This window comes from Felis catus, chromosome D3 (assembly GCF_018350175.1).
Source record: "Felis catus isolate Fca126 chromosome D3, F.catus_Fca126_mat1.0, whole genome shotgun sequence".
NCBI lineage: Eukaryota > Metazoa > Chordata > Mammalia > Carnivora > Felidae > Felis > Felis catus.
This window is the reverse complement of record NC_058379.1, coordinates 41410435-41424448: the sequence shown is the minus strand read 5'-3', so window position 1 is coordinate 41424448 and position 14014 is coordinate 41410435. Positions and strand designations below refer to the sequence as shown.

The following is a 14014-nucleotide window of genomic DNA, read 5'->3' as shown; positions in this document are numbered from 1 at the left end:
GGGATGGGGAGGAGGATAGCTAATTAATTTCAAGGATTTCATCACGGGCTTTACTATTTATAGTTAGAAATCATTTGAAATGAGCACTCCTGAGATTGGGGATAATACCATCAGAACTTTGAGAAGTCCTAATTTATCAGGTTTCATTTGTAGATGAGAAATAAGGATTTTAACACCCACACAGGTGACTTTTCAATTTTCCAATACTGACACATCTCCTGAGTACTAACTTAATTTTTTACTAAATGTAATCCACGCATGAAAAATAAGTGTATAGGAACAATACAAAAACAATTCACTTAAAAAACTGAGATAAAAATATAAGTGTCTGCAAGCATATATACTAGCAAAAGAGCAGTAAATGAAAAATTAGGCATCAATAAAAATATTGAGAACACATAACTAACAAATATAACAATATCCTCTTAGCTATAACTGGATATAGTACATTCCCTCATTTCCAAATTATAGACCCTTTTTACCTAAAATTTCACCATACTATTTCCACAGGTAAGTATTTTTTATTTAATGTATATATGTATTAATAACTACTGAAAACTTTATTTTTGAGAAAAAAAGTACATCATATATATGGTGACTAAATGCCATGATATACAGTGACAGAAAGAATATACCATAGAAGCTTTTTTTAAAGTACATGTTCATTTGGATGACAATATTTAAATCAATTTAACCTTGATCATGTTCTGGTTAGCTATATTAACATTACAGGAACTGGGTATGAAAATAATAATTGAGGGATGAAAAGTCACCAGAAGAGTATTTTCTAAATATAGTTCTTAACTGCTATACAAGATTGAGCTTAGAAGAAATCTATCAAACTCCCTTTAGGAATGATAAGTATTCCTTAGGAGTACTTGATATAGGTAAAATTTAAAAGAAAATGTATTTAAAGTTACAGAGAGGGAGGGAGGCAAACCATAAGAGACTCTTAAATAGTGAGAACAAACTGAGAGTTGATGGGGGTGGAGGAGAGGTGAAAGTGGGTGATGGGCATTGAGGAAGGCACTTGGGATGAACACTGAGTGTTGTATGGAAACCAATTTGACAATAAATTATATTAAAAAATTTTTTTAAAGAAAGAAAGAAAGAAAATATATTTAAAAACATGTTTCATAATGTTCTCCAGTTGCTCTCACAGCAAAATAACGGTTTATTTGTTTAAAAGCATTGGTATTATTCACCAAAAATCAAGGAATTTATGAAGTATTCATTGTCTATAACCCAAGTGAACTCAAATTTGGGCTTTGATAGTTTTTAGGAGATGCCAACATGAGACTTCTAGTTCTTTTTTAAGTGCATAATTATAACTAAATGTTATTAAGCCTGAAAGAAAATTTCCCCAGAGTCTTAGAGGACAATAAACCTATATCACATTTCTATTTTTTCCTCATGAATTCAATGCCTTACCAACCTCAATTCACTTTTACTGTCATCTAAGGTTATAGTGAAGGAAGATTTTGTTTGTTTTTGCTTATTTGTTCAGTTTTTCAGTTTTTAGGCACAAAGATGTTAGCAACTCTATTTTAGACCCTTAATCTGGAGTCTAAACTGGAGTCAGACAGTCAAAATTGTTTACTATTCTGAGCACTCACTATAATTAGTGCTATGGAATTTAACAAAGGAAACAGTTATCCATGTTTTCTAAGAGCACACAAGCTAGTAGAAAACAATGGCCATGTACTTGGAGTTGACAAATACAGTACATAAAACCTAAACCCATTTACTACTTCCTACTTTCCCAAGGTAACACATTTCTGCATGTGTTTTTTTTTTTCTGGTTGAGAAAACTAGAAAATCAAGGAGCAATGTTTTTAAAATGTTAACCACATTTCAAAACAAAGCAAAAGAAATGAGAGCAAATTAATGAAAATGTTTTCTTTTCTAATCTTAAGTATCAATTTAAAAGTAAACTCTAGATCTTAGAAGTTCTAACCACAAGGAAAAATATTTTATAACTGTGTGTGGTAATGGATGTTAACTAGACTTGTGATCAGTGACTATTTCTCAATATATACATACACGAGCCATTGTGTTGTATATCTGAAATTAATATTATATGTCAATTATATCTCTATTTTTAAAAAGTAAATTCCAATGTATAAATTTAAGTATGAATATGATATATACACATACTTAAGATAATTACATAACATTGGACATTAGTAAAACATACTACTAACCACAGAAGAGTAAATAATCCGTACATAGCCAGTCATTCCTCTTTTGCTCTAGGAGCAAAGGGGCAGAGCCGGGGGGGGGGGGGGGGGGGGGGGGGGGGGGGGGGCGGAGAAGCAGCTCGAACACCTGTGCACAAAACCTCATCAAACTGTGTTTTACTCTTCAGACAGAAACTGTTAGTGAATAAAGTAGTAAAAGGGAGTAGAGATTCCTCTAAGGTAAAATATGAAAACCAATTTTGATTCAAATACTTTCATAATTTTCCCACCTTAAATCTTTAAATTTAATAAACATTTATAAGGTTATGTGATAAGTTATAGCTATTTATGACTTATATATGTATCTTTTAAAACATTTTTTATAGTTAGCAGTAGAAATCAATTAAAAATTTTTAAAAATCTTAGTGTTTCTAGAAGTAAAGGAACATTTCATTTTACAAATTTGCACAAAACAGTTTAAGAACCTTTACATGTAAGTTCTAAGCATATATATAGGACATGTAGTATCCCAAATCCCAGAGTTATGATTTCAGAGTAAATTACAGTCAGAAATCTGAAAGTTGTTTTTTGGTGGCTTTAGTTTGTATGGATCTGTACTTCTGTACGTGCACTTGCTAGACATAGTAACATGAATTCAAAAATACAGAATTACAAATACTTCTTGTCTACCACTACCTAACTAAAACATAAGGATTACATATATCAAGTCATGTAGATTTTTCCCCCCCAAAAATCTTTCCTTTCAAAATGTTCCAAATCCTAAAAATATGTTTGTGCTGCTCTCTACTGGGAATATGGCAGAACTACACTTCATACACAGGCTATAAGACTAATTTTTATTAGCATTAATAAAAGACTAATTTTTACTTACTATTTTAAAACCTTGCTTCTTAACACTAATATTTAAACATTATTTTATTCTATGTAAAAGGAATTGATGAATATTTTAACTATAATTTTGGAATGAAAGTTTAGGTCTTAGCATTTAGATTTTTAAAAGTAAAAACATAAGCCCTGGGGCGCCTGGCTGGCTCAGTAGGAGGAGCATGCAACTCTTGATCTCAGGGTCAAAAGTTCGAGCCCCATTCTGGGTGTAGAGATTACTTAAATAAATAAAAACTAAAAAAAAAAAAAATCCCTAAGAAAAACACTAAATTATTCTTTGATACTTAACTGATAAAATTCAAATGAAAAGAATACAAATTAGATTTCCTCCATCAAATATAACTGGTGCCAACCATTATTTTCTTCTCAAAGAACAGTACAATCTCACTTTTCATTTAAGTCACATATTTAATGCATTAAAGAGTCTACGATAGTACACGGCTTAAAGACAATTACTCATTCAGCATTTCTCTAAGTCAAAGAATGGATCATCAGGTAAACATCTGAATATTTTTCAAATTAAGCAACACTACAACACTACAAGACTCTTCTGTATAAGCAATTTAAGATAAAAGAAATTCTAAGTGTTATCAATATAAATTACCTTGGGAATTTATATTCACTTTCCTATGTATTCTAGCTCTATCCCATATTCTACAAAATAATATGATAGGTTGGGAACCTTATAGTTTTCCTGAGCAGCATCTTGAAAGTTTTTGGTTTTTTAAGTGAGGATCACAAAATCAATACAATAGATATTCCTAAAGAAAAGTTTTAATAGATAACTCATATCAAATTTGGTGTCTCTCATGAACTTACAATTCTATTTTTTTAAACTATCACTTGAAAAATTTAGCATACATTAACCTTCCACTATATGCTACAGAATTTCAAATACATTATAATCAATCCTCACAACTCTAAAAGATTAAATACCATTAGTCTCTCTTTAAATGAGGACTTTCAGGTAGAACATGTTAGAGTAACATATAGTAGCAGAGTCAGGATTCAAACTCATGTTAGTCAATCTCCAAATCCAAACCTTTCCACTATTCCTTGGTGCTTAGTTTCGCTGAATGATGAACAGTACACCAACGCATTAAGACTAGTAAGAACCGTAGCCTGCAGCAATTACCTTTCCGGAGGTTCAGAATAGCAACACTACCTCAACATAAAACTGAGTCTCTACCAAGTATCAAGGGGATTCTAACCATGTCTCTGACTGCTATTCTAAGCACCTGATTTCAGAACAAGCTAGGGACAGAGCCCTCATAGTAAAATAAAGCCACTAGTAGAACTACAGTCCTCAGATGCCCCATCAGTCTATCAAGGACAGTGAGGCAGTAACAACCAAGGGGAACCTAAATAAATGGTATTAAGGGGAAAAGCAGAGGTGAAATAAAATGAACCTATGTGGCGCATCAACAGTTCATAATCTTATTCAACAGTCTTTAGATGGAACCAGTCTCTGACCACCTTCTAACTACTTTCCAACCTTCTTACCAGGCACAACCTCTAGGACCAGCCAACACCATTTTTTGTGGTTAGCTCCTTACTGCTGACCAACAATGAGCTCCCAGATTTGTCAGAATTATTCTACTGAGGTGTCAACCACCTGATCAACCTGGATCTGTGGGCCTTCTACACCTACCTCTCAGGGCTCCTATTTTGACTGTGACAATATGACTTTGGAGGGCCTGGGCACTTCTTCCACAAGTTGGCCAAGCATCTCTTGGAAGACGCAAAACCAGTGCAGCAGCTGTGCCATCTGCCAAAGCATGAAGAAACCCTCCCAGGATGACTGAGGCAAAGCCCTCATTGCCATGGAAGTTGTCATGGCCCTGAAGAAGAACCTGAACCAGGCCCTTCTAGATATGCATGCTCTGGGCTCTGTGTACACAAATCCCCATCTCTGTAACTTCCCAGAGAGCCACTTCCACATGAGGAGGTAAAATTCATCAAGAAGTTGGTAACCACCTAACTAACCTCCACAGGCTGGATGGCCGCCAGCTGGGCTGGGCAAGGCCAAGTATCTCTTTGAAAGGCTCACCCTCAAGCACAATTAGGAGCCTCTGGAGCCCAGCAGCCTTTGAGGGACCCCTCCACACCCCCTGATGTCAGAGCTTCTGCCTGCACTTCTCCCTGCAGCCACTAGGCAGCTCTTTAACCATCATGGAGCCCCCTCTCAAGTCATGGACCAAATGAAAACAATAAAGCTTTTGCAGCAAAATAAAAACAAAAAAACACTATTCATAAATTCTTCTATAAAATTTTAGAGAACTAATAAAAATAAACATCTGATTTAATTTCCAAATGTCTACACCAAATACTAAATTTAATCCTTTTCTCAATTTGACAGAAGTCATAACAATTCTATTTTATAAAAACATACCAGCAAGCGGTGGCTTATGTGAGTGAAGAGTACAGGGCACACTGACAATTAACTTGTGATCTGGAATAGGAAGCACTTTTACATCTGCATTCCTAATTAAAACAAAACAACAATGTAAATTATACTTTAAAGGACAATTTTTCATATATAAGCCACAGTTGCCTTGATTTTTTTTTTACTTTTCAAATACTATCTGAATTTAAAGATAAATTCAAGAATAGAAAAAATAATCAAAATCAACAATTTAAGTATTGAGACATTAGTGATAATTTCCTTTTCTTCAATAATGGCAGTTACACACTATATAAAACAAAGGATAATATAAAATTTCACGTGCCATACCATTCATACTTTTCTGGTCTGGGCCATTTTCAGATTTTCAAAAATGTAAAAATTTAAGGAAAATCAATGATCATTATGCCGTTAATTTTATAAAATGTATAATTGTATACATTTATACAGTTTTGAAAAATCATCTTTCCTACCTTAATGGTACAGCAGTTTTTTCTCGAACTCTCCCCAGTACAAGACCTTCATAAGGTTTTTTGTGTGGAGAATCTAATGGGAACACAAACTCTCCTGAATTGGTGATCTGATAGGAGGAGTCAAAAAAACAAAACAAAATTAAACCATACATCTGTAAATACCCAGGAAAGAGTCTGGCTTTTTATCTATCACTATACAATTTCCACCAAAGGAAAAAAAATTATTAAACCTCTAGGCTAGTGTTAATAAAAATATAATGTAAACCACAAATACAAACCGCATTTGTAATTTAAATTTTCTACTAGCAACATTAAAAACATGAGAAGTTGGGGTGCCTAGGTGGCTCAATCGGTTGTGTCCGGCTTTTGATTTCAGCTCAGGTCATGATCTCATGGTTCATGAGTTCAAGCCCCACTTCAGCTCTGAACTGACAGCGCTGAGCGTGCTTGAGATTCTCTCTCCCTCCCTCTCTCTCTGCCCCTCCCTAGTGCGCACATGCACACACTCTCTCAAAATAAATAAACATTAAAAAAAAAGTTGGAAGCATGTGGTAAAAATAATTTTAATTATATATTTAGCTTAATTTCACATATCCAAAATATTATTTTAATATGTAATCAATTCAAAAAGTTACTGAGGTATACCACATTTTTTCTTTCATACTGCCTTTGAAATCCAATGTACATTTTACACTTAGCATCAATTCAATTTTGAACAGCCATAAATCACGTCCTGAAGAGCCACATATGGTTAGTGACTATCACATTAGACAGAGCAACTATAAGGGACTAAAATATTTTAAATATCACTTTACACATAAAAATCTACTTTTCATTAAAATTTATTCCTGGAAGCCATGTCATCATTAATTCATTTATTCACTCAAATAACATTTACTGATTACTGATAATATAAATAAGTAGATTACAATAAAGTATATTCCTTCATAGAAAATAGTGTCATAAACATTGTCAGAGCGAGAATTAGTAATAAAACAACTCAGGGATTGATAAAATAGACAATACTTAGTCTAATCCCTTGGCATTATAAATCCAGAAATTCAATTTTACCATTTCACCTGGAGTTATTATACTCTCAAAGACTCACTTAAGCTAATCAAACTGAAAACACTATTTATAATAACAATATCAATTGATTAACCATTGAAATACATATTTTCACTATCAGAATATTCATATCTATTATCTATGGAACACTTTACTCAACATCAAGATACCTAAAAAGCCAAATTGGTAAAGTCCTTTTATCACCTCTAGGACCCATAAGAGATAGATCTCTTTCACATAGTGCTGTACAAATACAGACAAGTTCTTATTCTTTGGATATCTTCTATATTCCATGCAAATTACTCCTTCTGTTATAACAGTACATATAGTTATCTAATAGTGTTTCATATCACTTACTGCATTTTTGTCTTAAACTCTAGGCTTATCATATCATCTCTCAGAACTGATTACTACTACAAATAAATAATCTTAGCTTTTATGTGCTAACATTTTATTGGTTTTGATTTCAGAAGGTACCTTTTCCCTGACTTTGGCCCCAGTTTCTGACAATAAAAAGCCTGTAATAATGTACAAGGTAGAATGGGTTTTATATTCCTGTCAATGTCCACATCAACCAAATCAACCAAAGCTTAGCCCAGGGTACAACATGAAAGCACAGATACAACTATTAATGTTTTTTTCCAAGTCCATTAAAATAGGTGCAAATAAACAATATACACAGCTTTTAGAAGATATACCAGAAGAGCCTTTAGTGGCTCAGTTGGTCAAGGGTCCCAACTCTTGATCTTGGCTCAGGTCATGATCTCACGGTTCATGGGATCAAGCCCCATGTCAGGCTCTGCACTGACAGCACAGAGCCTGCTTGGGATTCTCTTTCTCCCTCTCTGTCCCTCTCCTACTCATGCTCTCTCTCTCTCAAAATAAATAAATAAACTTTAAAAAATAAAAGAAGATATACCAGTAGACTACAAAATACATAGGAAGAACATAAACATAGAACTCTCCTGTCTAAAATGAATATATCAGCTATATAAATATTAAACATTCAATTGACAAGTTGGCTTATCTTTTTAAAATATAGGAGTGCTTTTGCAGGATTCATCTAAGTAGACAATAATCTTTAAAAAGATGTCCAACGGACTCTGAACTGATGCCTTATTTTGCTGTATTTTTTTATTTTTATAGCAAGCAGAGATATTAAAGACCAGTCAACCAATCCAAGAGTTGGAATCATTTCTTTCAAAAATAGGCATAGCAGCACATAGGCACTGAGGACCTATGTTAAAATTCAAAGTATGTAAGGTTTTTGGTTCTTTCCACCTCTTCCATGCTGAGTTACTTGGGTATTCTCTCTCTCCCATCCCCAGCAACATAAGAAAAAAGAAAAAGAAAAAAAAAAAAAGAAGGAAAGAAGTTGCAAACGGTGACTGAAATTGTGGATGTGAAAAGAGGAAGAAAATGAAGGGTAAGACTATTTCTATGTTTAGTGCTAAACAGATTTTCCAAAGTTTTTGTTTGTTGTTTTTAAAGTACAGACATCAGAGCTTTTTAAAATGTCATCCTGATATCTCCCTGAGTGACTTCCTAAGGCCAGCACGTTGGGACTCTACTATAAAAAGACACAGAACAAATAAGCAAAAAGCCTCCGAGAATAAGAAAATAAAAGTATTTAGTAAAAAAAAAAAAAAAAAAAAAAAAAAAAAAGTATCAAAGTAAAAGTTTTAATTAGACCGTGTTAAAGGAGTAGAGCAGTAACATGCTAAGCATTAAAAATTACATGCTACATTTATGTGTAAGTTATGTGACTTACATGGCACGCTATATAATAACAAGTTAATTTCTGAACTTACTTTTACCCAGTGCCATTCAGCGACTACCTCAACAGACCAAGAAGGATAAAGTTCTTCCTTTACAAAACGCAGGTGCTTCTGTCTATTGGTCACCCAAGTAATAACAAGGCAGTTTGGAGCAGCCAGTTTAGGGATAAGTATCTCCTTTATTTGCAGTGGTGATAAATAACTGTACCTACAAATAAACAGAAAAAAAATATTAGCAAAATTCACTGCCAAAAGGAAGAATAAGCAGAGAAAAGACCCATATAATACTGACTCCACAAACACAGAGCTCTTATAGCAGTTTATTTATATAACTAAATATGAGGCCACAGTGACACCCAGTGGACACACTACTACATGCAAATTGGAATTAACCTATTTTCATTTTTAACAGTGAAAAATTGCCAGGATATATTTATCATTTTTAACTGTATTACATTTCAGTAATTTCACTAATATGCTTTTATCCCATTCAAAATTAAACAAACATTATTGCTTGTTTTTCCTAATCCTACAATATACAGGGACCCTATCACAGTGAGTCTTGAAACCACCAACCCTCAGTCTATCATCCTGCTTCTTTTTTATTCCCAATCAATTCTACTGGGCTCTCTGAAACCTTCATACTTTCATTTTTTAAATATTCTATATAGTCTTGCACCTCTGAATCATTAACAGTACAAACTTTGATTTCTCTTGCTAAAACTACTTGCTCTATAATATCCAATTTAAAGAATGTGGCCCTTTCTCTAACACTCAATACACACCAGAAAGAGAGAAGGGTCAATATTCTCCTAGCTCTCTTATTGCTGCTTCTAGGCTATACTCCTCCATCTGCATAAAATCCACTTCTCCTTGAGGGACATGCCATCCAGCTATGCTAGACTGTAATGTTCTAACAAACCCATTTCTTCCGCACTCCCCATAATTGATGAAGCCTTAAGCTCTAAGAACCTTCTCCCTTACCAACACAAATCTTGCCATTATCCTGGGCAATTTCAAGACACAATTTATATAATGTGCACACCTTGCCTAATCTTCCCGTAAACAAATACAATTACATTCATCTCAATATTCCGTTCCCAGTGACCCCAACCTGGACCTTGGCATCACTCATACTTAATTCCATCTCAAACTAAACACCAATCTCTGGCAGTAAATACCTATCTCTTACCTATTCTTTAACCTTACCAAAGCATCCCATGACCCATCCCTCTACTTTTACTGAGTCTATCATTTCTTCCTGACCACATGCTCCTCTTCTCCACAGACTAGCAATCATCAATCATTTCACTGTCCTCTCATTAGCACCCTAAATTCCCATCCCCTCTTTATCCTTCACCCCACAGCTCCTTCAAACCTCCAATCTTCAAATCAACTTCCACACAATTCACTTCTACTTCTTCATATGGGGAAAATCTGATGGTGAAAAACGCAGAAGTGAAGAATTGGCTCAATTAAACCCATTCTGAGGATCTCAAAACTACTAAAACTACTCATCAATTCTTTTTATTCTTGGTCAACTACAAACCCTCATCTCTTTTCAAATCTCTTGCCCAAATTCACTATTAGCAGATGAAGTTAACTCATATTATCAGTAAAAATAAAAGCCAACAGACTCCTTCAATTTCCTAACCCTCTCTTCTTATATACCTTCACTTATTTCTATACATTTCCTCTTAAATGAAATGGTATGGCTTCACCTATTTAAAGCTTATCAGTCCAGCTGTGTTCTCTTATTCCCATTTTCTACTATCTTATAATGCTAATTATTCCTCTCCTTTGTATTTCAACCTCACTAGTAGTTCCTTACCATCAGCCTCAATATTAAAGGAAGAAAAGAAGAGAGAAAGAGGGGAAGGAGGTAGTGGAAGAGAAAAAAGACAAGAAATTCTCTCAATTCAGTCTTCTAATGTTTACATCTAACCTAAGGACTGGTATGCATTTAGTCTTTCTACTTTCTTTTATGTTATTCCTCAATGGACTATAATAGGCTTCTACTATTATACCTGTTCTAGAAAAAGTAAATGACATCCTAAAGGCCAAATGCAATAAATATTGGAATCCAACTCTCATACACAGCAACTATATGATACAAGGAAGTAATCAATAAGTATTTTCTTAAACAAATAAGTAAAATAATTCAGATCTCCTGCACCCAAGTTTTCTGCCATCCAGACCAGTGCTCTTCCAGTAGGCTAGCATTTCATATAATCAAAGTGATAATTTAAAAAAAAAACTAAGGGGAGCCTGGGTGGCCCAGTCATTAAGCATCTGACTTTGGCTCAGATCATGATCTCACACACAGTTTGTGAGCTCGAGCCCCGCTTTGGGTGAGCCCCACTTCTCCCTCTCTCTCTCTCTCCCTCTCTGTCTCTCTCTCTCTCACTCTCCCTCTACCCCTCCTGGAATTCTTTCTCTCTGCCCCTTGCTCTTTCAAAAAAAAATTTTTTAATTAATTTAAAAAATGAAAAGCTTGGGGCTCTTGGGTGGCTCAGTCAGTTAAGCATCCGACTTCGGCTCAGGTCATGGTCTCACAGTTCATGAGTTCAGGCCCCGCATCGGGCTCTGCGCTAACAAACAGCTCAGAGCCTGGAGCCTCCTTCGGATTCTGTGTGTGTGTGTGTGTCTCTCTCTCTCCCCTCCCCTGCTCATGCTCTGCCGCTATATCTCAAAAATAAATGTTAAAAAAAAAAATTTTTTTAATTAAAAACTAAGTTTCCACAGTGTGAAAAACATCAAGTCAAAAATTTGAAGTCTGATGTTCCCAATAACTACAGATTCTTTGACTGTCTTAATTTTATTTAATTGGGTTTATTTGCCAGGGGTAGTGGAGAATGAAATATTCCATTTATTAGTGTTATTCTCCTAGAAGTTATGCAACAAATTCTAAAATATGCATCTTTATCACCAAGGTAGTATTCTAGGCAAAAAATGTTTAACCTGAATCTAATCATGAAAAAATAATCAGACAAATCCAAATGGTAGGAAATCTACAGAAAAGTAGCATGGGATCTTAAAAAAGAGTCAATAACCTGAAAAAAAAAAAAAAAAAGCCATGAGATGGTTGTGCAGTAAAGGAATAAAAAAAAAAATAAAGACCAAACCTAATGTATGATCCTCTATTAGAGCTTAAATCTGAAAACCAAAAAGAAAAATATAGCCATAAATAATAGTTTGAGAAGAGATAAAAATATATATATATATTAGTATTTAATGTATATTTGATACTATTATATTTGACAATATTAAACTTTATTGGGAGTAATACTGGTATTATAGTTATGTAGGAGAATATACTTGTTTTTAGGAGACACATGCAAAAGAATTTGTGGGTGAAAGCATGATGTCTGCAACATCAGATAAAAAAGCAGACAGATGGAGAGAGAGAAAATACACACAAATGTGGTACAATATTAATAACTGATGAATCTAGAAGAAAGGTAATTTGACATTCATGTACTATTCTTTCAAATTTTCTCAAAATTTGGAATTTTTTAAATCAAAAGTTAAGAGAAAGAAGCAATACAATAAACATTACAAAAAGATCATAAAGGCACACCTATAAGCTAAATGGGAGAAAAAAAACAAAAAAATGTCAAAATATGCTGTGTAAAACCATTACAAAATATTATAAAAGGAATAAGTCTATTTTTCTGATTTATAAAAGCTGCTCCCAAAAATGCAGGACTTGTTTACTTTTTTAAAGTTTACTTTTTTAAAGTTTTACTTTTCTAAAACTTCTAAAAAGGATAAGAATAACCTAAAAAACTATCAATTTTCATTAAAGTAAAAAGCAAATGAAATTTAGACTGAATATTTTTTTAAATGTTAACATTTATTTATTTTTGAATGAGACAGAGACAGAGTGCAAGCTGAGGAGGGGCAGAGAGAGAGGGAGACACAGAAACTGAAGCAGGCTCCAGATGTGGGACTAGACTCACAGACTGCGAGATCATGACCTGAGCCAAAGTCAGCCGCTTAACCAACTGTGCGACCCAGATGTCCCTAAACTGAATATTTTAAAAAGTAATTCTTAGAGCATCTGACTTCAGCTCAGGTCATGATCTCACAGTTTGTAGGGTCAGCCCCGTGTCAGGCTCTGTGCTGATAGCTCAGAGCCTAGAGCCTGCTTTGGATTCTGTGTCTCCCTCTCTCTCTGCCCCTCTCCTGCTCGCACTCTGTCCCTCTCTGTCTCTCAAAAATGAATAAACATTAAAAAAAAATTTTTTTTAAGTAATTCTTAGAGAAAACTGGAATACATTACCAAAGAATATTATAAAATTGGACTCTTTGATTCTTTTCAATTTAACACTTTAATAATGAGAAGCAATTGGGAACAGTCTTTTCAACAAATGATGCTGGGACAACTGGATATCCAAATGCAAAAGAATAAAATTGTGATTTTATCTGATTTCATATATAAAATTAAACTCAAAATGGGTCAAAGCCCTAAATATGAGAGCTGAAACTCTTAGAAAACAGGTGTACATCATTGTGACCGTGATTAAGGCAATGGTTTTTTTTTTTTTTTTTTTTTTTTTTGAGAGAGAGAGCAGGCACAAGTGAGCAAGGGGCAGAGAAAGAAATAGAGAAGTGGGGCTCACCCAGAGCTCGTGTTTTACCCAAAGCAGGGCTCGTGCTCTCACCAAGCAGGGCACAAGCTCACCTGAAGCAGGGCTCGATGTGGGACTCAAACTCATGAACTATGAGTCAAATGCTTAACGACTGAGCCACCCAGGTGCCCTAAAGGCAATGGTTTCTTAAACACAATACCAAATGCACAAGCAACAAAGGTTAAGTTTGACTTCCACAAAATGTAAAACTTTGTGCTTTGAAAACAGTAGAAATTAAGTGAAAAGGCAACATGGCAAATAGGAGAAAATACTTACCAATCATACAAGGTAAGGGCCTAGAATCCAGCATATATAAAGAACTCTTAGAAATCAACAAAAGACAAATAACTTTAAAATGTGCAAAGGATCTGAACAGTCAATTCTCCAAAGAATATATACAGATGATCAATAAGGACATGAAAAGATGCTCAATATCATTAGTCATTAGAGAAATGCAAATCAAAACCACAAGACATCACTTTATGCCCATCAGGATGGCTATCATTTAAAACAAACATCAACAATAAAAACAGAAAATAAGGGTCACTAAGAATGTAGAGAAACTGGAACC

At 34.3% G+C, this 14014-nt stretch overlaps 1 protein-coding gene across 5 annotated transcripts in view; it reads right to left on the bottom strand.

Annotated features, from left to right (window-relative positions):
- Positions 1–14014, bottom strand: part of METTL4 (methyltransferase 4, N6-adenosine) — a 681840-nt gene that overhangs the window by 631391 nt on the left and 36435 nt on the right. For all 5 annotated transcript variants that reach the window (XM_045041664.1, XM_019815053.3, XM_045041662.1 and 2 more), the window contains exons 6-8: positions 8843–9017; positions 5964–6070; positions 5479–5570 (exon numbers count right to left, since the gene is read on the bottom strand). In XM_045041664.1, the coding sequence (XP_044897599.1) occupies positions 5479–5570; positions 5964–6070; positions 8843–9017 (374 nt within the window). The remainder of the gene's footprint in view (positions 1–5478; positions 5571–5963; positions 6071–8842; positions 9018–14014) is intronic.